This window comes from Myotis yumanensis, unplaced genomic scaffold, assembly GCF_028538775.1.
Source record: "Myotis yumanensis isolate MYYU_CA2020_CCGP unplaced genomic scaffold, mMyoYum1.0.hap1 SCAF_2, whole genome shotgun sequence".
Lineage (NCBI taxonomy): Eukaryota > Metazoa > Chordata > Mammalia > Chiroptera > Vespertilionidae > Myotis > Myotis yumanensis.
The window spans coordinates 44329577-44356686 of NW_027223753.1; the positions used below are offsets into that span (position 1 = coordinate 44329577).

Here is a 27110-nt window from a genome sequence, read left to right on the forward strand (position 1 = left end):
CTCTCCCTTCCTCTCTGTAAAAAATCAATAAAATATATTTTTTAAAAAAAAGAGACTAACAGTGGTGAGCTGTTTTTAAAAAAAAAAATAAAAATAAATAAATAAATAAGTTGGAATCAGCAAACTGAAGTCTAGCTATATCCAAAACCCATGTGTAGCCACTATCATTCTGGGTATAGTTCCTCTGAGTACCAGATATACCAGAAAAGAAACAGTAGCTTAAAACTTAGGCTTTGAAACATTTTCTTGGCTGACAGAATCAGCTTTAAGTAACAGCTCAAAACTCACCTTCTCTGAGAGGGGCTCATTCCTCTTTTCTCCCTTTTTTGTCACCATTCTTTATGAGAAGAGTCCTTAGTCTTTGGAATGTTAGAATTGGAAAAAGCCTCAGATCAGCCCCTCACTGTACAAATGAAGGAATAGAGGTCAACAGGTAGACATGACCTGCCCAGGACACACAGGGATGGACCAGATTACAGTAGTTGCCAACTGGTGGTCCATGGACCACTGGTGCTCCATGAGGTCTGAAAGGTTGGTGACCGCTGGACCAGAACACAGTGGAACCAACATCGTGAGGGAACTCTTCCATTATGGCATCCTCCTGGCCATGTATGGCCTGGGCCCATCCTTCCCTGTGTTTTGCTCTTCCTAGCTGTGACCTTGAGGGAGTGGCCATGACTCCCTTCCTTTGAATCCCGGGCTATTCTGCTTCTCAATTCCTCCTTTGTGTCAAATTTCACTAACTAGTATCAGTCCTTGGCTTTCTTTGTGGCAAGGTGCTCCAGTAACCCATTCTAAGAGTAAATTTTGAGGCAGCATTGGTATAGAAACTAGAAAGAGTCAGTTTCTGATTTTGGCTCCTCCACCTGCTCACTCTGCAACCTTGATCAAGTCACTTAACCTCTTCATGCCTCAGTTTCCTTATCTGTAATAAGGTAATAATGTTTATTTCAGAAAGTTAGTATAAGCATTAAAAAGAGTAAATATTCATAAAGGGCTAATACACAAATTTTTTAAGTAAAAAATAAGTTAGCTGTGATCTCCATTTAGCAGACAAGGAAACAGAGGTTCCATGACTTTTGCCAGAAGTAGAGCCAGAAATAGGCTTACTCAGCACTATTTTCAGGAAAGTTTGCTATCCCCGTGTGGTCCTATCTGTGCTCACTCAGATCCAGATTCAAATGAATGGACTTCAGCAGGTCTTAGACGCTGTTGAAAATACTGGTCCCTCGTTTCCTCCAGCCTGTTCTGAAGTACATGTGACTCAGCAGTTAAAAGTGAGGATGTCAAATTCAGTAAGGAAACTGAGTCTAAAAGCGCTGACCTCTCTGGCTGGTGTGGCTCAGTTGGTTAAGTATCAGTCCATGCACTGAAAGGCACTGAATGATCGCTAGGTTTGATTCCCAGTTGGGGCACATACCCTCCTTTCCTCTCTCTCTAAAAAAAACACACACACAATAAAAACATACTTTTTTAAAAAAATGCTGACCAAATACTAATATTTATTTTCCCTTTGACCTTAGTTAAATGAACCAGTTCATCCCTCCTCTCTCTCTCCCTCTCTCTCTCTCTCTCTCTCTCTTCCATGGTAAAGTTCACAGCTATGCAAAATTGCATGATCATGTATACTAACCCACCCTCCATGCTTATTTGGGGTGGGGGAGTATAAGGGTCACCTCCTTTTTAATGGATAGAAATTTCTAGAGGTTTTTCACTAGTTGGATCAAGGCGCTCCAGCAGACAGAGCAGGGTGAGAGGCCTCTGCTGTCACCAGCTCATCTTGGATGCCTGTTGTTCCAGGTTAATGGGGTTGATCTGAGGAACGCCAGCCACGAAGAAGCCATCACAGCCCTGAGGCACACCCCCCAGAAGGTGCGACTGGTGGTCTATAGAGATGAGACACACTACAGGGACGAGGAGAACTTGGAGTTTTTCCCTGTAGATCTGCAGAAGAAGGCTGGCAGAGGACTGGGCCTGAGCATCGTTGGGAAACGGTAAAAAAAAAAAAAAAAAGTGCTATGCAGATCAGGATTGATTGGCTCTTTCCTTCAGAGTTCTAGGGACTAATGCCTATAAACACTGAAAGATAGCCCTAGCCAGTTTGGCTCAGTGGATAGAGCATTGGCCTGTAGACTCAAGGATCCCAGGTTCGATTCCAATCAAGGGCACATGTGCGGACTCGATCCCCAGTGAAGGGTGTGCAGGAGGCAGCAATGATTCTCTCTCAGTATTGATGTTTCTATCTCTCTCTTCCTCTCCCTTCTTCTCTGAAATAAAAAAAAAAAAAACACTGAAAGATGAAACCTAGTATAAACTGATGATTTCTAAAATTAACATATTTATGAACACTTGAACAACATAGGTCATATTTCTGAGCAAGATCTTACCGCCAAAAAATGTCATAGCAAGAGAAAACTCTAACCTCAATCAACCAGACTGTCAGGCTTATGCCCTTATCAAGTATGAACAGTTAGCACATTTCTTTCAACTTATAGTCTTTTAGATCTCAAGCTTAAAGGGGTTAATTAAAACAATGATACCCAAGAAGCAGCTAATATCAAGAGAGAGATCTATGCAATCTTGGGTTAAGAATTACTCTGCCATGTTAATTTCATACTATGTTACTAAAACTAGTTGCAGGGTTACTAAAACTAGCTGAGTAGACATACTTGAGGGACACAAATTCTTCGTGACAATAGTTTTCTGTTAAAAAACATGTCCCCAATAGTTTGCACCAAAAATATAGTATATATAATGTCACATGCCCTCATAGACCTTTGATGACTAGCCTAGTGCTTTTTTCAAACAGGCTAAGCTACTATTAAAATAAAAATATTAAATACTAAATGCATTACAAAACAAAAAAGCTGAGATTTGTATATCTAAACAAAATCAATGCACTTGTGGGTGCAGAACAACTAGAATCCATGTTGAAGTTTGCTTTCTTGTTGTGACATGTACATGGACTTGGGAAATTCCACTAAGAGTAATGGTTTTTACGTTATTGTCTCATAGTAGATTGATGAAATAATCGTCATACAACACCAATATTTCAGATTGAGTTTTTAAAGGAACATTCACATTCCTTAGCACAAAAAGTTCCATTGTAAAGGCTCAGATATATAAGCTCTCCAAATTCATAATTCTTTGACTAGCAATTCTACAACTAGGAATTTATCCTAAATATATGCTTGTAGATGTGTTATTTGTTGCACCTTGTTTGCAATAGCTAAAGAATGGAAATGACCTATGTATACATCCATAGTTTACTGATAAGTGAAATTAAGGAACATTCATAGGATAATATGCAGCCATAAAATCCAATGAGGAAACACAAAGTGCCAATAAAGATCAATTGCCAAGGTGTATTCAGTAAAAAAAAACAAAAAACACACACACACAAAAAAAAAACAACAAAAACAAACAAAAAAACAAATTTAAAGAAAAGAAAACTGGAGGTAAAAAAGAATGTATGTGCATGTATATCCATTCACACACACACACACATGTATTATGCCCACATGCACTTGCTTGTGTGTACACAGCAGGTCTCCTGGAGATACCCAAGAAATGGTAACATTGGTTCCCTATAAGAAGGGAACTTGGGGACTAGGGAATAGAGGTGAGAGGGAAACTTTTTAAGGTCAACACTTTTTAACCTCTTGAATTTTGAGACATCTTTTTATTTATTCATCAAATAAATATAAATAAAACCTTGAAATATATTGTCCAGAAAGGGGTGTGTGAGTCTAGAAATAGATCAGATGCTAATAATTGAACTGATCTCTCAAAGGAAATAACATTTTAAGAATACTTAACTCCACTTTTTTAAGTTAATTTCCATTTCATTTCACTAAAATTATCCTCTTGCAGAAATTATGCCCTTGGGCCAATAAAAGTGAACATTACAATAGGCAGCATAAATAGGCATAATCTATTTAAAGGGTGAGCACTCTGAGGTTTATCACTGGAGCAGATGGCTTTGTAGGGCCCTTCTTTGAAGCTTTAGGACTCAGTGAATCAATATAGAATGTTAGTAATCTCAAATTTAATAAAGGAATATTAAGTTGTGCAAATATCCACTGCTTTATGCTATTCACAGAAATGGAAACGGAGTGTTTATTTCTGACATCGTGAAAGGTGGAGCTGCAGACCTTGATGGGAGATTGATTCGTGGAGATCAGATCTTATCTGTGAATGGGGAAGACATGAGAAATGCCTCACAGGAGACAGTGGCCACCGTCCTCAAGGTGAGTCCCTGGCTGCTTCCTGCCCAGCCCCCAGCTGAAGTCCAGCGGAAGCCGGACTAATCTAGTGTGGTTATCAATGGGGTGAATGTTATGGTGACTCTCCTTGTTACTAGAAGTGTAATCTCTGATTATTTTCACCAACCAGGAATAGCTTTAAAAGAAAACTCATGAAAGGAAGAGGAGAGAGAGAGAGAGAGAGAGAGAGAGAGAGAGAGAGAGAGAGAGAGAAAGGAGGGAGGGAGGGAGGGAGGGAGGGAGGAAGGAAGGAAGGAAGGAAGGAAGGAAGGAAGGAAGGAAGGAAGGAAGAAAGAAAGAAAGAAAGAAAGAAAGAAAGAAAGAAAGAAAGAAAGAAAGAAAGAAAGAAAGAAAGAAAGAAAGAAAGAAAGAAAGAAAGAAAGAAAGAAAGAAAAGGAGGAAGGGAAGGAGGGAGGGAGGGAGGGAGGAAGGAAGGAAGGAAGGAAGGAAGGGCAAGTTAGTTATTATATTGACTAGCAGAAGTGAGGAGAACCCTATGTTGGTATTTTTAAGCTATATTTTCATAATTGTGAGAATTCCAAGTATCCACAATTGTCCTCTAAATGAATGCATTTGATGAGATGGGCTCTCCTGGAGTCAGAAAATTCATCCTCCTCCCTAGGGCTATGTCAGGGAGCATATTTACCGTGAATTCATCAAACCCAGCTTTCCTCACTTGAGGAATGTTAAAGATTATCTAGACCAATTCCTCCATTTCACAAGAGGAGTTTGAAAGGTAGAACTGCATGGCCAAGATCACAGTGCTGTGCTTCCGTGGTTTTGCTACCACCCAAGCTGTCTCTCCCTTCACTTCCAAGTATCTCTGCCACATGGACCCTCCTCCTTTAGAAGAAACTGGTTAATAAAAAATCTTACAAATTTCCATTCAACTATAACCAAGTGCATGTTATTCTGTTTTACAAATAGCCACGGAAGAAGCTTTTGCGAAGGCAAATGAATTTTGTTTATTTTTAAATCCTGATTTCCTGATATCCACTCTCCGTTATCACTCAAGAAGATTTGTATTTGTGGATTACCTCCACCTTTGTTTTCTCTGTCTTCCTTTTCACTCCTTTGCTTAGTTATTTCATTGCTCACAGACCCTTTTATTACAAGAGCATGGAGGTGAATTGAAATGTAACCCTTTAAACACATTTAAAGAAGTCATGAAATCCTGAGAGGAATACCATTGAGTTGATAAATTTTTGCTACTTGGTATGATTCTTTTGATTACTGAATTTCCTTTTTTCCTCTTGCCTTCATCACCCATTTACAAGTCTTGGCTGCAGAGATGAGTGGAGGCTGTGATATGGTCATTTAGGACGTAAATGCTACTGTTTTTCACTTCTGTCCTTCTCTTGTGTTCCCAAGTGTGCGCAAGGGCTTGTGCAGCTGGAGATTGGAAGACTCCGAGCTGGTTCCTGGGCCGCCTCAAGGAAGACATCACAGAACAGCCAGGTGGTTGATGGCTTCCCGTCAGACTGGCGCACTCACCTGTCCCTCTGAGAGAAGGTTTCCCATTTCATAAGTGGGGAAATACTGTGTAATATGCAGTATTACAATAATATGTAATATACAGCATATTCACAATACCAAGTTCAGTGTATTTTTATGTGCCTGAAATAAAAAATGAAAGGTGGGATGGAAATTCATTAATCCCTAGATTTTTCTCTCTATTATTGCCTGCAAATGTTTTCTTAGGACTACTTTTCTCCCCCACTATTAGTTCTGTATTGCCTATGCATGCATGTAACACAGCTGTGTTTATTTAAAAAAAAAAAAAGAAGAAGCAACATCTGGTGGCAATTTGACCCTCATTAGCACAACATTGTTCTATTCATTCAATTAAATATTGCTATAAAGTTAACTTGTGAATAGCCACTCACACATGCTGAGGGCAATTAATGGCATATTCCTAGGGGAGTGAAATGTGAGGGTTTCCCCTGTGGGAAGGAGGCCTTAATGGGTGACATTTTGTGGGTTTGAAAACATCTTATGTTTATTTGCCAGGCTGATGTAAGTGCCACTTTTAAAAAAAAACAAAGTATATTTCACTGTGGTTGTTTTTTTTCATTGTAATGGCTGAAAAAAATCAAGATGGCAGACTATTTTTTGGTCCCTTTGGTATATAATAAAACTATAGAAACTTACATGTTACCCCCAAGTCCCCTTTGTGGATTATAGATGGGCCTTTGTTTTGAGGTTACAAGCATGACTTTTGGTCCCCTCCCTGGTTGCTTTAGACCTAAAGCCTGTCCAAGACCTTTGTTCAGAAGACTTGGATTTTGTGATTAGCACACAGGTGCTTCCGGAATGCTGTTAGCTGTCTTCTTTGCCTCACTTGTGTTAGAAAATGGGTGAAGAAAAATACTGTTGTTCAGATAGTATCACAGACTAGCTGGCTTGTCTAAAAGAATCCTCAAAGCAGTCAAACCCAGTAACATCATGTTAAGTTTAGAACTTTTTTCTTTATTTCTGGCCTAGACATTGGGCAGCAAATATCACATGTCCTAAAAGATACAGTGCTGCAGTGGGAGTCCAGGAGTGGAAGGCTGGTGATGGTTCTGGCCTGACTTGTGTCAACAGTGGGAACTTAAGATGCAAAAAAATAGTTGTCTCTGCTCTTCCTTAATGGAAGATTCATTTGTTGAGTGATCTCATTAAAGCCTCATTATACAAGGGGTTAGAATGCAGAATGAACAGTACTGGAGATGAAATGTTTCTTTCTGGGGCGTACATGAGAGCTACAAAGAAGAGGTTCCCTCAGGTCTCACTCCGAAAGGAGTTTCTTAAGATGGAAAGACAAGAAGGCATCCCAGGTAGAGGGAGTAGCATATGCAAAGGTACAAAGGGTACAAGGGATTCCAGAGTTTTAAGAAAAGTTTGGATTGACAGGTGAGGTGATAGGTAGAACTGGGTTTCTGTCCTTGAGGAATGTGTATGAGCGTCCTAGTGATTGATAAAGTTCACACTCAGGTTTAAATACAGAACAAAAAATTTAGAAGCTCTATCATTAAATGGCAACCACCACCCTAACTTGTTTGGCTCAGTGGATAGAGCGTCAGCCTGTGGACTGAAGGGTCCCAGGTTCAATTCCAGTCAAGGGCATGTACCTTGGTTGCGGGCATATCCCCAGTAGGGGGTGTGCAGGAGGCAGCTGATCAATGTTTCTCTCTCATCGATGTTTCTAACTCTCTATCCCTCTCCCTTCCTCTCTGTAAAAAAATCAATAAAATATATATATATATATTTTTTTTAAATGGCAACCACCATTGCCATTTATTTGGTATATAAATGTAAGCTGTCATATTTTGGAAACCTGGAACAAAGTATCAAATACTTCTATCTAACCTTTTTGCACAGAGTTTTTATTTCAAAGGGTAGAAGTTTAATTCAGTCTTAAGAAAAAAACAGTAAATCTAGTTTATCCTTACTTTGTCCTTAAAATTATGGCTGAGATGATGTGAGAGTTTGCACTGGTTTTTGGCTAATTGGAAGAACCTTGACTGTGAAAAGGAAGCATCCTTCATTATAAGTTCAAGACCAGCCCATGACCCAGATGGAGAAAAAGAAGAAGCCATTCCCAAACATTTCCATCTGTAGGCCCAGGGCCCTCTAGGAGCACAGGTTTCTTTCTGGGCATTTATAAGCTATGGTGATAGAGGCCTTGGTTTGAGGGCCAAGGAGAATTTTAACTTGTTAACTTGGCCTAGAGAAAGTAGGATCATTAAGAGAGATCTTCTAGCCTTAGGGCCACGAAGCCACTTTTGAAAAAAGGTCTTTTCCACTCTGGACATGTGGCTCAGTTGGTTGGAACATCATCCCATACACCTGCAAAGGATTGCAGTTTCGAATCCCAGTCAGGGCACATACCTAGGTTGCAGGTTCAACCCCTGGTTGGGGCTCATATGGGAGGCAACTGATGGATTTCTCTCTCCCTTCCTCTCTCTCTCTCTAAATATCAGTAAAAACATATCCTCAGGTGAGGGTTAAAAAATAAGATGAAATAAAATAAACTGTCTTTTCCCACTAACCAGAAAAGAGTATCTACTCTGCAGAAGAAAGTGTGTAATGCAAAAGAGAAATCTTTTCCTCAGATACCTAAGGGAACACTGCCAGGAGAAGTCCATATTTATAAAGGCCTTGGGAAGCACATTTTTTAGGCAAAAGTTACTTATTATACTTACTCAATTCTAAGTATTATCTATTACCATTGATTTAAATCATATCTTTTCAGGGAAATATCAAAATACTCCTTTATATATATTCATTGTGAAGTATGCTTATGTCTATAATTTATTTTGAAATGAACTTTAAAAAAAACCCAAATTGAGTCATGAATAGGTGAATGGATATGGGAAAAGGACAATATATCAAAACTAGAGGCCTGGTACATGGAAATTCATGCACTCGGGGGTCCCTCAACCCAGCCTGTGCCCTCTCACAGTCTGGGACCCCTTGGGGGATGTCCACCTGCCGGCTTAGGCCCACTCCTCCGGTGATCAGGCCTAAGCTGGCAGTGAAGAGTGGGCCTCAGCAGTTAGTCGGACATCCTTAGTGCTGTTGCGAAGGCAGGAGAGGCTCCCACCATTGTCACTGTGCTGGCCAGCCTTGAGCCAGCTTCTGGCTGAGCAGCGCTCCTCCTGTGGAAGTGCACTGACCACCAGGAGGCAGCCAGGTCATTCTGCCGTTAGGGTCAATTTGCATATTACTCTTTTATTATATAGGATATTAATTGTAGAATCTAGGTGTGTGTATGGATGTCTACTTTTAACTTTACTTAGATTTAAAGTTTTTCATATTTAAAGAGTGTTAAAACATTAAACAGCTTTCATCATAGAACTAAGGAAGTGGTTTAAATTATAATTTATCAAGTGATCATTGTAGTCTTAGGTTTAATTTAAAATTTTGAGGCCATTGGGCACAACCTTGATAATTTGGGGGGAAAATTATTTGTTATTGGTGACATTGGGTTCTTCATTGCAAAGGTCCTTCACTGTGTATATAATTTCATTGAGTAGCCACTAGCCATACATGACTGTACATTGTAGACCTCAACTATTTAGTTAGATGGCTATGAGGGCAGTAGTGGAGATATAGCGATTGAGCCAAATTATTCCTGACCCTAGGAAAATCTTTGAGAAAAACGAATTTAACATATTACTTAAAACAACATATTCCTAGGATATTTGCTGCTTTCTCCTACAGTTGAGAATTCCATTTGGTCAAATTTCTATTATTCAAGGTTTTATTATGCTTGTTTTAGCAAAATAGATCATGTCCTTTGGGCGATAAGGGAATCAATGTTGATTCCAGCCCCAACTAACACATAGTGCCATTAACTGATCATATATAAATACTGTGTCACAGCTTAGGAAAATGTTTTTTATTTCACATTGAGGAAGAAAAGCTTAAATTATATTTTCTTCCTTGATGATTGAAACCATATATGAAAGCACATATAATGGGGAAAATGTTCGATGGGGTTGTACTAGAGTGGTAAGAGAGTGAATATGGGTAATTTTTGTTTTCTTTTTAGTCTCTTAAGAATTTTCGATTACATGATTATGGTTCCATAATTGAAACACTAATTAATAAGTTTGAAGTGTTGAGCCCAAGCATGTGTTCCAGCACAGCTGATCTCTGGGTTTCCTTTGCAGGGGAGTCAGCACAGCACTCACAGCTTCCACCCGGCCCTGGCTCCTGTCATCTCCAGCCTGCAAAGCCTGGTTGGCACAAAGAAAGCTTCTGATCCCTCCCGCAGAAATTCAGGTATTCCGTGGACACACGTCCAGCAAGACATCCTGATACCCAATTGTTATTTTAATATTAAATTTTTTAATACATTTTTTTACCTTTAAGATATTTTTAAATCTTTGTACTTGGCCACGTAAGCCCCAAGCTTTCGGAAAGGCCTATTCTAAAGGAAGGAAGGCCTTAGAGACTCATTTCTGGACTATGCCTTTAACTTTATACCAATCACCTGAAAGTGGGAAAGCAGAAACCAAAAGTGTTTCCTAAAGTAAAATCATTTACAAAGAGAAAAAAATTGTAAAGCTCTTTTTTTAAATGTTTTTTTTTAATTGATTTTAGAGAGAGAGAAAAAGAGATAGAAACATTGATGATGAGAAACATTGATTGGTTGCCTCCTGCATGCCCCCTACTGGGGACCAAGCCCACAACCAGGGCATGTGCCCTAATCAGGAATGGAACCAGAGACCTCTTGGTTCATGGGTGGATGCTCAACCACTGAGCCACTGCAGCCGGGCTACAAAAGAGAAAAATTTTTTAAATTATTAGTCACTCAAGAAAGGTGAGAGGTACATATGCCAGTGAGGGCAAGGGTCTTCTTAATCCTTTCCTTGGATAGATGGTTACTTTAAGTCAGAAAAACATACAGTAAAACACAAATGGCTCGTCTTCCAAGCCGTTTAATCACTATATTTCAGGCAGCTACTGCTACAGTCCATCAGCTTTTGTCAGACCAAATGCTTATGGCCACATCTGTCTCAGAGAGAGAGGACTTCTTTAATATAGAAGACAGCCCCTGGTCGATGACTGCTGGTTTGGATTTTGAGAAAGGATATAATGCCTGCTTGTTTCAGTATTTTCTCTTGAAAGGCCTAGAAAATGACACATTTTCAGGAGATAATTTTATATCCTACATATATTATCTCTTAATGTTAAAAGTTAATTGTGCCCTAGCTGGTCTGGCTCAGTGGATAGAGCATCAGCCTGAGGACTAAAGGGTCAGTGTTCAATTCCGGTCAAGGGCGCGTACCTTGGTTGCAGGCTCCTCCCCAACCCCAGGCCCTGGTTGGGGCTTGTGCAGAAGGCAACCAACCGATGTGTTTCTCTCACATTGATGTTTCTGTCTTTCCCTCTCTCTTCCACTCTCCCTAAACATCAATGAAAAAATATCCTCAGGTGAGGATTAACAAAAAAATAAAATTAAAAATAAAGTTTTTTTAAAAAGTTAATTTTGTTGCTTCTTTATTGATAGGCACGGATATGGGACCACGGACCGTTGAAATAATCAGGGTAAGTCTGTTATTTCGCTGTTTTCTTGGTTTGTGTTGGGTTTGCATAAAATGTACATTTTCCCCTTCACACAATTGGTTGGATTATCAGTGTGCTCCTTTAAGTTACTGAATATATATGGGGTCTGTGTAACGTAAACAGACTTAGAAAAATATGGTAAAACACTAGCTGACAACTGAATTTTTTGGTACAGCATATCTACTACATTTTGTGCATGTACTTAAAAGTTTTGCAAAACAAAAAATGGTATCATTTTTGGCAGCTTTTTTTAACTTTAAACCAAGACCTTTTAGCCATGCAATACGTTTTTTGGGATTTTTTTACAGCATTTGCAGTGATTTTCAACCAGTATGTCTAAAGACTTTTTAAAACATGCAATACCTGACTATTTAGTCGAGACACTGACTTCTTTTCCCTTAGGTTGTCAAGGGAAAAAAATGACAACAGTCAACACAATGGTCATCCAGTGTAATTGAATCAAAATTATACTTGCCCTGGCGTCATCCCATGCACAAAACGGTTGCCAGTTCAATTCCCTGTCAGGGCACACACCTGGGTTGCAGGCTCAATCCCTAGTAGGAGGTGTGCAGGAGGCAGCCAAAAGAAGTTTTGCTCCCACATCGATGTTTCTCTCTCTCTCTCCATTCCTCTCTCTAAAAATCAATAAAAAAAAAAAAACATTTTTTAAAAATTTATATCTATTTTAATAAAAAATAAAAGAAAAAGAATTTACACCTATGTTTTTTCAGATCGGCGAAATATATTTTGGTTTGCTGCAGAATTTTAGTAATTAGTTTATGTGTGCCATGAGATGAAAAAGGTTGAAAATTGCTGGCATATAGCATGATTTTTACTGGTTACATAATATTCCATCATATGAATATGCTATAGCTTCCTCTTATAAAACAATTAGCATATTCCTCAACTGTTGCTATCTTTTATAGCAAAATATCTTTGTATTTTCTTCTTGCCCATATCATGGGTATTTGCTCAGGATTAACTACTAGGAATGAAATTGTTGAGTCCAAAGCCACTATTGCTATTAGAGGCTTTTCTACATATCGCTAAATTGCCCTCCTGAGAAGATTGCATAGGATGCATTTCAGTTCATACATTTGTCAGATCCAGAATTTCAAACTCCTGCATGATATCCAGAATATTGGAAAGTGGACTTCTATATTGATCACTTTAACCATTAAATTTGGGGTTCAAAAGTAGTAAAAAAAAAAAAAGTATGACCTTGTAATCATCATAACTGCAGTGAAGTGATATACAACATAACTTAGTTCTCTGGAGTCAATCATAGCTGTGTTTGAAGGCACTCTGCTATGTATTACCTCTGTTATCTTTGGCAAGTGATTTAACCTCAGTTTTCTTATCTGTGGAATGGGGTGATAACACTGTTTGCCAAGTAAACATTGTTGTGTGGATTAAATGAAGTAATGCATTTAGTATATTTAGCGTAGTACTTAGTACATCATCTAATGTCCAGGAAGTGGCATCCATTATTATTGGCTACATCTTTGACTATATCTGCCTTATTTGTTCCCAGTATCTTTCCACCAGAGTGGCAACTCATATGTTCCTGTGATGAGGGAGTTAAATGTACCAACATGTGCATAATTATGGATAAATTAAGGAAACATCATGATGGATTTGAACAAAACCAAATTATTGCATGAATTTCTCCTTATTCCAAGATTTATAAAATGTCATTTTATGTTTTCTTAGTCATTTCAGCTATTTGTTTTTACAAGCTTTTATTAAAAGGCCTGCTCCTACCAATCATATTCTCCCGCACACAGTCCAAGAATAACTTCATAAAGAAAGTCGTCTTGCCGTTTTACACGCAGGGCTTTACTACTGATGCAGTCAGAAAATATCAGCTAGGCACAAATACTCTGGAAAACAAGATATAGGCTGCCTGTTACTGGAGAGGCATTGCCATTTTTCTGTCTTATAGGCCTGACATGGCAGCACTAGTAATATCTATAATAATAAAAGCATAATATGCTAATTAGACCAGACAGCCAAACAACCTTCCGGACAAAGCCGTGGCGGCGGGGGCTGAGGAAGAAGCAGTTAGGGGCTATCAGGCAGGCAGGTGAGCAGTTAGGGGCAAGCAGGCAAGCAGGCGAGTGGTTGGGGCGATCAGGCAGGCAGGTGAGTGGTTAGGGGTGATCAGGCAGGCAGAGGTGGTTAGGGGCGATCAGGCAGGCAGGCAGGCGAGTGGTTAGGAGCCAGTGGTCCCAGATTGCGAAAGATGGGAGTTTCTCTCCGACATCCCCCAAAGGGTCTCAGATTATGAAAGGGTGCAGGCCAGGCTGAGGGGATCCCTCCCCCCAACCCCATGCATGAATTTTGTGCACCAGGCCTCTAGTTAATAATAAAGAATAATTCCTCACACTTATGTGACATGAGGTTGTAAGGTTCTTTATATGGTTTTTGTCGTTATTTTGTTCTTTACCCTTTTTCCAAATTTACTGAGGTCAAATCGAAGCACCCTAAGTTGTGTATGTTTTTAGATGATCAATGAAAACTGTAGAAGCTTTGCGACCATACAGGTCCCTTTACCACAACCTTTCTGCCATAGTTGTCATATGTTTACATTTACATAATCTGAGAACCCCACCAAATAATGTGATAATTTTTGCTTTCAACTTTTCTACATATTTTAATGATTTCAAGAAAAAAATATTGCCCTGGCCGGGTAGCTCAGTTGGTTCGAGTGTCGTCTGGCTACACCAAGGTTGCAGATTCAATCTCTGGTCAGGGCACATAACCAATGAATGCATAAATAACTAGAACAACAAGTCAGTGTTTCTCTCTCGCCCTCTCCCTCCTCTCTCTCAAAAATCAATTTTAAAAAACTTTTACAAAATAACTAAATAAAACCAAAATTTAAAAAGAAAAAAAAAGCCCTGGTGAGGTGGCTGAGTTAGAGTGCCATCCCAATACACCAAGGTTTTGGGCACATATGAGTCAACCAATGAACACATAAATAAGTGGAACAACAGGTTGATGTTTCTCTCTCTTTCTGTCTCCCCTCCCTTCCTCTCTCTCTCTAAAATCAATCCATCATTTTTTTTTAATTGGTCACATTTTCCTGTTTTTTGGCGTGTCAAGTAATTTAGGATTTTACCCTAGACCCCATGGATGTCATGCTGTGTAGACAGGATGCGGTCACCCGGTTAGGTTGAGACTACACGTTGCATCTCCCCTTTTGTGAGTGGTGGTTCCGTTCTGTAGTTTGGGTCTGTTTCACACCTGAGCCTGAGAATTCCACGGGTTCACTCAGAGTTAGAGGATCCCTCCTCTGTTTCCCTTCACTCTCGTTTTCTTCTTTTATTTTCCTGCCACCAGGGGCTCCTTTTCCTGGTTCCTCTGCCCAGAAAGATGGGAGTTTCTCTCCAAACATCAGCCGTGTGTACCACTTCTACAGCTCCTTACCTGGGTCTCCCCCTCAGTACAGCGTCGCCAGGAAAACATTTAGAACCGGGGATCTTCATCCCTGCTGTCATTCCTCCAAGTGTTGGTTTTCCACCACATTTTGAGTTTCTTTACTTTTCAGAAGCCCCGGTAGTTGTGTTTTGTTATTTTGACATGTTCTCCATTTCAATCAGCAGGAGAAGGTGCTATCGTGTATATGCCACCCTGCTGAATCTGGAACTTGTCATTTCTTCCTCTAGTGATTTTTTAAATGCTAACCCTATGATAGAAATATGGGGAAAGCCTGGACTGAAGCCAGGATCTCTTCAGCGGGGTCCGAGTAAACCATATTGCCTTACCTAATATCTTAGGGAGCATTTCCTGTCACATTTAATTCTCTCCCCAAACTCTGTTGTCATTATAGTGAGTGTCCTCTAACATCCTTTGTTTTAACACAGTTGTGCGGCTCTTTTAGAGCCAAGACTGTTTGTTCACACCCCCAAGAGCATGTTATGTGTGGCAGTTTAATTATAAACACCATATGAGAACATACTTGCCAAGTTGCATCAAAATTGGCCACTAAACTGAGCGGTAGCATAGGTTTTGTTTTTTCACAACTACTATTGCCTTTTTTAAAAATAAACTATTTATTTATTTTAATCCTCATCCAAGGATATTTTTTCGATTGATCTTGAAAGAGAAAGAGAGAGAGAGAGAGAGAGTTGGAACCCACAAACAAGATATGTGCCCTTGACCAGGAATCGAACCCGAGAACCTTCAGTTCAAGGGCCAATGCTTCAACCACTGGGCAAACTAGCCAAGGCTACTACTGCCTTTTAAAAAAAAATTTTTATGTGTTTTTTGATTTTTAGATAGAGAGGGAGAGAGATATAGAAATATCCACCGACTGCTTTGTGCACATTCCTTACTGGAGATTGAGCCCAAAACCCGGGCATATTCCCTGGCCGGAAATCAAACTGGGGACCTCTTGGTCCATGTGACAACACTTAGCCACTGAGCCACACCGGCCGGGCTACTCTTGCCTTTTTTTAATTAAAATTTTTATTTGTTGATTTTAGAGAGAGCGAGGAGGGGGAGAGAGCTAGAGAAGCATCAATTTGTTATTCCACTAATTTATGCATTCTTGAATGTGCCCTGACCCGGGATCGAACCTGAACCAACAGCTTGGAGTATCTGGACAACACTCTAACCAACTGACCTACCCAGCCAGGGCCCTTCCTGTTGCCTTTTATTGAGCCTTTTTTCGTGGGCCAGGGCTGCATTATATCGTCTCATTTAATCCTCAAACCAACACTGTCAAGTAGGTGGTATTCTTCCCATTTTATGACTAGAAATGGAAGCTCTAAGAGGTTAAGGAACTTACTGAAGACTCCCCAGCTACAGTGCTAGAGCTGAAACCTGGGTCTTTCTGACTCCAAAGGCCCTGAACTTAAGTCCTGTGTTACCCTGACCTCCTGCAGCCCTGAGTGTTTTGTTCAGCAGCTATCATGGGACAATCTGGCTACGGCTCTTTATTAAATATGTGTTGTGTTTTGCTTCTTTCCTAGGAGCCCAGTGATGCCCTTGGAATCAGTATTGCTGGAGGAAAAGGAAGTCCCTTAGGAGATATCCCAATTTTTATTGCCATGATTCAGGCCAGCGGTGTGGCTGCGCGCACACAGAAGCTTAAAGTAAACAAAGGGGGAATGGTGAAGTGCTAACAGCATGTGGGGGGTGGGAGAGGAAGTGGCAGCCATGGGCACTTTGTTTAAAGTTGGAATTCCAACAGCCTGGAGAGACCCATGCTGAGGGCAGAATGCATTAGAGAAAGTTTATACCTGAAATTCACTGGGTCCGTGGGCATATAAAAATATTATTGTTTGTATCAAAGCTTCTCGATGAAAAATGAAATTGCAGCTCATTTACAAAGCCTTCCATACCATTTTTTTAGCACCTAATTCCACCCAAAGTTCATTTTTACCTGAGAGTGATTTGACCGTAGGATCTTCCTTCAATAAAAAGAACCAACATCGTCATAATTTTTCCCCATTGCCCCTTAATTTTAACTTAGGTAGAAAAATAAAGCAGAAAATATTTGGCTTCCTCATTAGAACTTTATTGAACAGTTCATTTGTACGGCCCACTATTCCTGGCGAATGGATGTATGAAATGCCACCATTACCAAAATACAAAAGTGGCCTGCCATGCCTCTTAATAATCAAAGCTGACCCCCTTCTTGTTTCTCTGATTGGCCTGTGTCTGAGGAGAGCCATAAAAATTCCTCGTGCTGCTGGAACATGCACGCACCGGAGACAGAGGAACCTTCACAATGGCCACAAATGGGGACTATGACTTCCAACCAATTTCAAGCATTCTTCTCAAATTTAATTTTTCTTAATGATAGTGATTTTCTCCCACCATTGTACTTCCAGGTTGGAGATCGGATTGTCAGCATCAACGGGCAGCCTTTGGATGGGCTGTCTCACGCGGACGTGGTTAATCTGCTGAAGAACGCCTATGGGCGCATTATCCTGCAGGTACTGTGATCAAAGGAGCACGCAGCTGCTCAAGGCAGATAAGTGGCGAGCAAAACAGATTGAGCGTCACTGGCAGTCAGCATCACTGCCCAGCGGGGTGCTTGCTGATGTGAATGATGAAGGTTGAAAGCAAGAAATTATTATTTTTATTCAGAAATTCTTGAATGCCACCCACACAGGCAGTGAGCATGATTATATGAAAGCATAACAAGGGGAGAAAAATTACTCTTTGCTTCACATGCTAAATCAGCGAGGCTTTTAGCTTCCAGCGTTCTTTTGTAAAACGGAGTTTGGAAGGAATAGGAAATGATTTCTTTTCTTCTGCCCAAAAACTGTTACTGAACTGCCCAAGTGCTAGTTCTTCCACTCACATTAAAAGAAGGGAGAATTACCATGCTCTCTTTCCAGGACCTTAAGTGACTGCCGACACTGTTAAATTCTCACTGCGTGGTAGTCATCAACTAAGGCAGGCAAGTATTTATCCGCTGTGGTCCTCAAGTGTATTGTCCAGAGGCACAGGGACCTATACCAGGAAGGGAAAATCAGGTGCGCTGTTAATTACCGCTTCTTAGATTCTCAGCGCTTCAAATGTGTCTGAGATCGATATGCGGTGAGTGAGAGGCAGCATAACGGCAGTGAGTTTCGTTAAAGCGTTTCCCCGAAATGTCTGATCCTAATCACCGTACTTCTGCAGAAGTAGTATTCAGTGGTTTACAGGTAAAAAGAATAAAACCCATCATGTTGTACCTGAGAGACAAGGCTAGCCATTTAGGGCTCCGATCATTCTAGCCATAAAATAAGTTTGAATTATTGAAAAACCATTACTTCTGGGAGAACCAATCTGTGGTGCTTAACGCTCAACGATCCAAAGTGCCAAAATAGACATTGGAAAAAGTATTTGGCTTTTAGCCTGGATGAAAAGAATCATAAAAAGTACCATCAGTTTCAAGGGCGTTCACATGATCAACGACCTGTTCATTCAGGGGTTTGGGTCCCCGAGTTCTTGTTGAGCACAAACCGGAACACTATGTGGCCTGGCTGTAGAGTCGGCTTCCCCTCTCCTCCGTGTCCACACTCTCCCATGGGAACTTACACGGTCACCTCCCATTCCTCCCTCTGCCGGTTGTCAGCGCCTCCAAGTCCTTCCCTTTTTGTTCGCCTTCACGTTAGGCTGACCGATCTCTAGAGGCCCCACAAGTGCAACTCTTCAACCTCAGAGCTGTGGACCATTGGTTAGGTACTGAATTTTACGAGGAAGTTATTTCAGATGATAACTATGCCAAGACAAAAAAGGGTTCCCCTCAGCAAAATCTGCTCGTATTGCTATTTTCACTCACTGATATTATGTGCCCAGCTCCACCTTCTTCACAAGGACATGGGGACACAAGGCGCAAGTATAACAGTCGCTATAAAAAGTCCCTTGCATGAAAATGAACTCATGCTCTCCCACGCGGAATGAACGCTTCGTTCAGCCAAGTTGCCACTGTGAACACACTTTTGAAGGAGTTCCTTATTTTTCCTAGGTCTGTATTTTAAGAAGAAAATGATATTCTCTTGCATGAATCACATGAGTTGGTGTTATTTTTTTTTTAACATGTGTTATTAAAAGCTCAAGGGAATCCTTTGGGATTTGACAGTGTAATGTGCACAGTTAGGAGTATGGAGTAGATGTGCTGCCAAAGGCTTTAGACACAAAGCCCAGGAGACTCTCGTGTTCTGCATCAGACACGTTTCCCTTGCATAGAGTATTTGCTTTAATTAAAACAGAGTGCAAGGAGTAGTACCAGCAATCCAATGATCACAGCTCACTTGTCACTCGGTAATTATTTATAGTATCAGATGAGCCAGCCCATTGACAGAACCATAGGGAAAGCCAGATAATTGTGTCTGACGATGTGAAAACGACTATTGCCAGTGTATCTGAGAAGCAGTCAGCAACTACTAATTGCACAGGGAAGATCAAGATCTGGGTCAACTGCAGAGTGGAGAAGGGGGAAAAAGGGGAAGAGACAACCAGCACTTCTGGAAGCTTCTCCTCACAGTTTAAATTGTCATCTCTAGGTGTAATAAGGAGGTAGATATCCATAACCTTCAAGTCTGATGGTTTCTTATTCCCAGTTATAGATTGGTCAGTGAAGATTGATTTGGCTATGAGGGGTCATTTGAAATGTTTCCAATTATATTTGTTTCTGTAGTGTGTTAGTTTTTCAGTTCAGCTCTTTTGTCTATAAAAGTACTATAGAATTGTTTTTGAATAAAATCAGGTAATTCAGGCTCTCTGCTAAAAGAAAAAAAAATTTTTTACTCTTTATTTTTTTTGAACATAGAGGATAAAAAGAGCATATGAGGGATTGTTATCACCAAAGAAAACTGTGAGGCTTGTTCTGGGTTCTATAAGAAATTTTCCAAACATTTTAGCGCATAGGAAAATAGGTGGATTGAGACAGCATTAACTAATCTAGGGAATTCAGGAAGAGTGTGTTGGGAGCGAAGAGAACATTGTAATTTGGCACGTCCAGGTGGAGAGATGTCCAGCAGGCACAAGAAATGTGTTGCCGGTGATGGGGGTGAGAGGACCTCAATGCAGGAAACAGACGGAGTAAACTAAGCCATCCACCCTGCCTGCCACATTAAACTTCATAGATACTGGTTCACTGAATGGCCGCTGGTTTGATTCCCGGTCAGTGCACATGCCCAGGTTTCAGGTTCAGTCCCCAGTTGGGGTACGTGCCAGAGACAGCCAATAGCCAATTGTGTTTCTCTCTCTCTTTCCCTTCCTCTAAATAAAAATCAATAAAACATTTTTTAAAAGATGATAAATTTCAAAAATGGCTTATCAGCATAACAACATTTAGCTTATATCTGTAGAATTAAGAAAAGTTCAGTGTGTCTCTAGGGAGTGAAAGCATTGAATTTCTATTATGTGCTGTATTATTTAATTTTTATCATGTACATACAAAAAGAAATTACCTGGAAAAATAGAAAAGGACCGGGAGTCAAAAAATACAGTTCCTAGACACTAAGGGATAAAAAAATTTCAAGAATAGCACACTTACTAACAAGGCAAAAGTAAATAAAAATATAGAAAAGTCACTACAACTGGCAGATAAATCACTGGCAATCTTTAATACAATTGAGTTCTTTCTTTTAGATTACTCCCTGGCAAGTCAATAGAGAGCCAGGGAGTAATTGGCAGCAAAGGAGATAGAAGAAAAAGTTGGGGTAATGTTACCTCTGGAAAAAAAAATTTTTTTCAGGCGAGTTTGAATCAGATGGATTCTCTTTTAGGGTGGTCATTTTCTAAGAGTGAGTAAAGAAAAGATTTTGGTATTTGAGAGAAGTGCTTCTCAAACTTCAGCAAACTCTAGTCTAGAATCACCTTGAGATGTTCCCACCCCCGGTTCTGATTCCATAGGAGTGGAGTAGGATCCAAGAATTTGCATTTATAACAAGCCCCAGATATTGCTGATGCTGCTCTTTTAGAGAACAGCCCGAGACCCACTGGAGCAGGGATGAGTAAAAGGTTTGCACATATTTTTCTCTATGCCTGGAATACCCATCTCATCACAACCCTCATCCCCTCTTTTTAAATCTGTGAAATCCTTTGTTTAGAAACTCTTCAATCAAGAACAGGAAGTATTCACCCAAAGACCATGAACTTATCCAAAGTGGGGACAGTGTCTGTGCCTTAGCCCAGGGCCCACCCCAGAGCAGATGCCTAGTACATGTTGGTTGCATTGAGCAGGTTGCTGAGCCATGCTGATCAAGTTGAGGATGTGAACTTAGAACAAATCAGCACAGTTACCAATTGGGTCCAGAAAAATTCCAGTAGAGAAGAAAGATGGATTGGGTTGGGAGTATCATTAAGGGACTGGTTTGTGAGTCATTCTTAACCTTGGTTACACAATAAAATCAGATTCCAGCACCTCAGTGATTTATTGGTCTGGGATGTGGCATGGACATTGGGATAGTTTAAAGTTTCCCAGGTGATTCTAATATGTAGCCAGGGGTAAGATCCATGGGATGGAAAACAAAATAAAAAAGAAAACAAAGAAAATAAATAAATAAAAAGAAACAAACAAAAAAGATCCATAGGATGCATGATGGATAAAAAGTAAGTGGTACCAGGAAGGGACTGATAAACTCTAGGAAGAGGACAAAGAGCTAAAGCAGCGGTTCTCAACCTGTGGGTTGCAACCCCTTTGGGGGTCGAATGACCCTTTCACAGGGGTCGCCTAAGGCCATCGGAAAACACATATATAATTACATATTGTTTTTGTGATTAATCACTATGCTTTAATTATGTTCAATTTGTAACAATGAAAATACATCCTGCATATCAGATATTTACATTATGATTCATAGCAGTAGCAAAATTACAGTTATGAAGTAGCAACAAAAATAATTTTAGGGTTGGGGGTCACCACAACATGAGGAACTGTATTAAAGGGTCGCGGCATTAGGAAGGTTGAGAACCACTGAGCTAAAGGCTTGAAAGTTGAAATGGAGATCTAGTGGAAGTTCTGTAGGACAGGCAGGCGATAGAGTCAAAGTCATGCATTTTGAATCCTATGACTTAACTCTTCAGTTTTCTGTAAGTAGTAGTCATAGCTCCTTTCTTCCACTGTTGCTGTGAGGATTAAGTGATTTGTAACGTTTAATAAGAACAGTGGATTGCAAATGGTAAGCATTAATTAAGTGGTGTTTTATTACTTGCATTATAATAATACAGGCTTGAAGTCAGAGGCTGCTAAAATTCCTGTTAAAGTCCTGGGAGTGGAGTGGTTTTCCAGGCGGCAGTTGAGGTGTATGCCACTAGATGGTGATTCGCCCCTTCTTATTTGACTGCAAACATTTGACACTTCAGACCAATATATTTTTAAAACAAACACATGGACATCAATATATTCTGATGTCACTGGAATCATTTTTTAAAATATTTTATTGATTTTTTTACAGAGAGGAAGGGAGAAGGATAGAGAGTTAGAAACATCGATGAGAGAGAAATATCGATCAGCTGCCTCCTGCACACTCCCTACTGGGGATGTGCCCGCAACCAAGGTACATGCCCTTGACTGGAATCGAACCTGGGACCCTTGAGTCCGCAGGCTGACGCTCTATCCACTGAGCCAAACCAGTTAGGGCACTGGAATCATTTTGACTAGGTTCTTTTTGTTGTTAATCCTTATTCAAGGATATTTTTTCCATTGATTTTTTTATATACATACTAGAGGCCCAGTGCACTAAATTCGTGCAAGGATAGGGTCTCTAGCAGCTGCTGGCTGCCAGCTGGGGCCTCCCTTCCCCTGGCCGCCTGCCACCGCCGCCACCACCTAGTTGAACTCCCAGTTGAACTCCCGGTCAAACTGGTCGAGGAGACAATTTGCATATTAAGCTTTTATTATATAGGATATTTTTTCTTTTTTCAGAGAGTGGAAGGGAGAGGGAGAGAGAGATAGAAACATTAGTGATAAAGAAACATCATCAATCGGCTGACTCCTGCACATCCCCTACTGAGGATCGAACCTGCAAGCCAGGCATGTGCCCTGACTGGGAATCGAACCGTGACCTCCTTGTTCATAGGTCGATGCTCAACCACTGAGCCACACTGGCCAGGCTTCATTGATTTTTTTTTTTTTTTTTTTAGAGAGAGAATGGAAGGGGGAGAGACACAGAGAGAGAAACATCAATGAGAGAGAGACATCGACTGGTTGCCTCTTGCACACACCAGGCCCAGGGATCGAGCCTGCAACCTCAACTGGAAGCAAACTTGCAACACTTCATTCCACAGGCCAATGCTCTGCTCTAACCACTGAGAAAACTGTCTAGGGTATGACTAGTTTCTAAATAAAAACTTCAAGCAGATGTGCTTTCTACTTCATTAAGTTACATCAAATGCCAGACATGGGATAAGGCAAGCTTTTTTTTTTTTTAATTGTTGATTGATTGATTTTTTTTAGAGACAGAGGAGAGGATGGGAGAGAGAAAGAGAAACATTGATATGTTGTTCCACCTGTGCATTCATTGGTTGATTCTTGTATGTGCCCACAGGGATCAAACCCACAACCTTGGCATATCGGGCAGCGCTCTAACCAACTAAGCTACCCAACCAGGGCCAGGCAAGCCTTTCTTAATTGTTCTTCTGTGATGCACCCCTATCTTAAGATGCCAGCTTTCTCAGGAAATGAGACAGCCTTCCTATCTTTTTTCAGCATACCTGCACTCTGGATCCATGCTGGGTCTGAGTGCTAACTTTGTATTTTGTACTACAAGATTTGAGTCCTAACAAATCTAAGGGTTAATCGTATTCCTTTATAGGATCAGCAGCTCTGGAAAGTTCTAAGTAAGGATCTCAAACTCTTGTGCATTATAATATTGTAGTTATCTGGAAAATATTTTGACTTCTTGATTCTCCAAAACATAATCCCCCAAACCTATTTTTAAGAAAAGATACTCATCCTGGAATTTGTGCAATAAAGACCTGTGCTTTATTACTCAACTAGAGGCCCAGTGTGTGAAATTCGTGCACGGGGGTGGGGGGTGTCCCTCAGTCCGGCTGGCACCCTTTCCATTCTGGGACCCCTTGGATGATGTCCGACTGCCGGTTTAGGTCCGGATCGGGCCTAAACCGGCAGTCGGACATGCCTCTCACAATCGGGGACTGCTGGCTCCTAATCGCTTGCCTTCCTGCCTGCCTGATTGCCCCTAACCGCTTCTTCCTGCCAGCCTGATCACCCCCTAACCACTCCCCTGCTAGCCTGACTGATGTCTAACTGCTCCCCTGCTGGCCTGATGGCCCCCAACTGCCTCCCCTGCTGGCCTGCTCACCCACATCTGCCCTCCCGTGCTGCAGCCCACCTCCTCTGCCGGGACCCGCCTCCTCCGCGCAAGGTGGTTGAGACGCTGGGACTGGCCTCCTCCGCACTGCACAGAGCCACAGGACCCCCAGGCCTCACTGTGTGGAGCCAGGCCTCACCTCGGCTGTGCATGTGGCCATCTTGTGACAGCCATCTTGTGATGACATGAGGGCGTGACACCACCTAGGCTATTATTAGTATAGATTAGAAGTTTTATTGAACACACATTGTTCTAATATAGAAATACAATTCTGACTGGATTTAGTTTTGCTTATAACCTAAATTATCAAATGCCACAAGGAGCCAAGGCATGAGAGAGAGTATCTGAATAAATACCTCCCCACAGTAAAGCAGTTTAAGGAGGAGACAGAATTTTTTTTTAAATATATTTTATTGATTTTTTACAGAGAAGAAGGGAGAGAGATAGAGAGTTAGAAACATCGATGAGAGAGAAACATCGATCAGCTGCCTCCTGCACACCCCCCACTGGGGATGTGCCTGCAACCAAGGTACATGCCCTTGACCGGAATCGAACCTGGGACCCTTCAGTCCGCAGGCCGACGCTCTATCCACTGAGCCAAACCGGTTCCGGCAGGAGACAGAATTTAAGAAGAAAACCCTCTTGGAGGGGGAAACACAGAGTGAGGGGTGGGTGCAGTTGGAGGGGGAAACACAGAGTGAGGGGTGGGTGCAGTTGGAGGGGGGAAGACAGAGTGAGGGGTGGGTGCAGTTGGAGGGGGGAAGACAGAGTGAGGGGTGGGTGCAGTTGGAGGGGGGAACACAGAGTGAGGGGTGGGTGCAGATGGAGGGGGGAACGCAAAGTAAAGATGAATTACAGTCTGAGGGGGAAACATGCTTATTGGTTCTTCCTCTTCCACTAATTCAAAGGTCTCTGTATGTTCCTCTGGCTCAGCGGATAAGGCTTCTTCCCCATCTTTCATTGTACAAGTCTCCCCCTCCTCTAGTGGGGTGGCTTCCTTCTCTTTCCTTTCACCAGTCACCTTCTCAGGTACAGGGATTGCCTTCTCCTCCTCCTTCAGGTCAGCCGCCTCCCTCTCCTCCTCCTTCAGGTCAGCCGCCTCCCTCTCCTGGAGTGAAGGTATTTCCTCCTCCTCCTTCAGGTCAGCAGCCTCCCTCTCCTCGGGTGAAGGGATTGCCTCCTCCTCCTTCAGGTCAGCAGCCTCAGGTAGACACTTAGTAAAGTTTTGATCATAACAAGTTTGGGGAGGATGTAAGAAAACAAAGTACTTTCGTTAAATGCCTGGTGAAACTTTAAACTGGTAACTTAGGAAGATCTGTTCAATTTAGGGTATGTCACCCAGCAGTTCCATATCTAGTGACCGTCCTTACAGAACCACTTTCAAGATGTCTGTAGTAGCGCTATGTGCAACAATAGGAGGAACTAAAAGACCCAGAGGTTTTGAACCAGTGAATGGTTCTGCAGGTGAATGGGAAGTAAGGCAGATACCTGCCACATCTCCAGGTCCCCAGGGATGAGGGATGAGAGGAACATGGGTTGCTGCTCTGCAAAAAGCCAGACCACAGGCTGCCAATCTTAAGAGTTGGAGCTAGTGCCCTGGCCAGTGTGGCTCAGTTGATTGGTTGTCGTCCCATGCACCAAAAGGTCTCCAGTTGAATTACCAGTCAGGGCACATGCCCGGGTTGCAGGTTGCGGGCTTGATCCCCAGTAGGGGGTATGTAGGAGGCAGCCAATCAGTGTTTTTATCTCTTTCCCTCTCCCTTCTTCTCTCTCTAAAATGTATAAAAACATTTATTTTTTTAAGTTAAAAAAAAATTGGCATGGCCAGGATGGCTCAGTGGTTGAATATCAATCTATGAACCAGGAGGTCAAGGTTTGATTCCCGGTCAGAACACATGCCTGGGTTGCAGGCTCGATCCCCCGTGTGGAGGGTACAGGAGGCAGCTGATCACTGATTCTCTCTCATCATTGATGTTTCTCTCCCTCTCCTTCTCCCTTCCTCTCTGAAATCAATAAAAATATCTTTTTTAAAAACAGAGTTGGAGATGGCCCTTGCTGGGTCCAAGGTCTCCTCCAGACACCACAGCTCTTAAACCACACATTCAAGTTGTGCAGACCTAATACCCATCCTCTAAGGACCTCCGAGCCTCCCTGCCTTACCCGGGATTCCTAGTCTTCCCCGCTCCTCTCTCCACTTTGAACAGCATGTGTTCACATCTGCCCCCCACAGTAGATGGCGTCGATCGCAAGCCTGTTTTTGGAGGACAGGGAACACATTTGTTTTCCCTTGGTTTCCTCTGCTCCCATCTCTGTCCTCTCAACCTACCACAGAAGTTTGTACCCAGGAATTCAAGATATCCTTTTTTTTTTTTTTTCCAAAAAAAATAAGTTTTTCATTAGCCTGTCTGCCTTTCCCTACTTCAAAACACAAATATATCTCCCCTAGCCTTACCTCCATGCTGTTCAGTCCCAGGTGTTGGTGGGGCAAGAGCAAGCACTTCAGGCGACGCAGGGCTGAGCCAATACTCACAGACCACTTCTCCTTGAACTTGTATCCAGCTGAACATATACGCCCTTCCGAGATCAGATTATTCCCTTTCACGAGTTAATCCCTGGGAAGGCAAATCAGAAAGACTTGGAAATGAGATTATCCCCTTTCATGAATTAATCCCTGGGAAGGCAAATCAACTTGGGAGACCAACAATGCCTTGGGGCTACAAAGTCATCTGTGGGTAACAGGTTTGTGCTCTCCTTATCTTCCTACAAAAGACCTAGCTGTTGATGAAAATCCTTCTCGTTGCCCACTAAGCCCCTTGGGTTCCACTCCTACAAAATAGGCATGAACCTGGGTAGCTCCTAGGGTCCTAGGTGGATCTCAGATTTAATATTATAAGTGGTTGGGAAGCCCTTTTTATTTCAGGGCTCTGGGGTGAGCTAGAGGCCTTGATGTTTTGGAGGAATGTGATTTTTTTTCTGCAAGATGACGTTGTACAAGTGTTTT

General features: G+C 41.5%; 1 protein-coding gene across 3 annotated transcripts in view; it reads left to right on the forward strand.

Annotated features, from left to right (window-relative positions):
* Positions 1–27110, forward strand: part of PATJ (PATJ crumbs cell polarity complex component) — a 308551-nt gene that overhangs the window by 266594 nt on the left and 14847 nt on the right. For 2 of the 3 annotated variants that reach the window (XM_070405247.1, XM_070405249.1), the window contains exons 36-42: positions 1801–1994; positions 4103–4250; positions 5637–5723; positions 9926–10037; positions 11269–11306; positions 16304–16426; positions 17168–17272. In XM_070405247.1, coding sequence (XP_070261348.1) covers positions 1801–1994; positions 4103–4250; positions 5637–5723; positions 9926–10037; positions 11269–11306; positions 16304–16426; positions 17168–17272 — 807 coding nt within the window. The remainder of the gene's footprint in view (positions 1–1800; positions 1995–4102; positions 4251–5636; positions 5724–9925; positions 10038–11268; positions 11307–16303; positions 16427–17167; positions 17273–27110) is intronic. The other variant, XM_070405248.1, reaches the window with a different exon arrangement.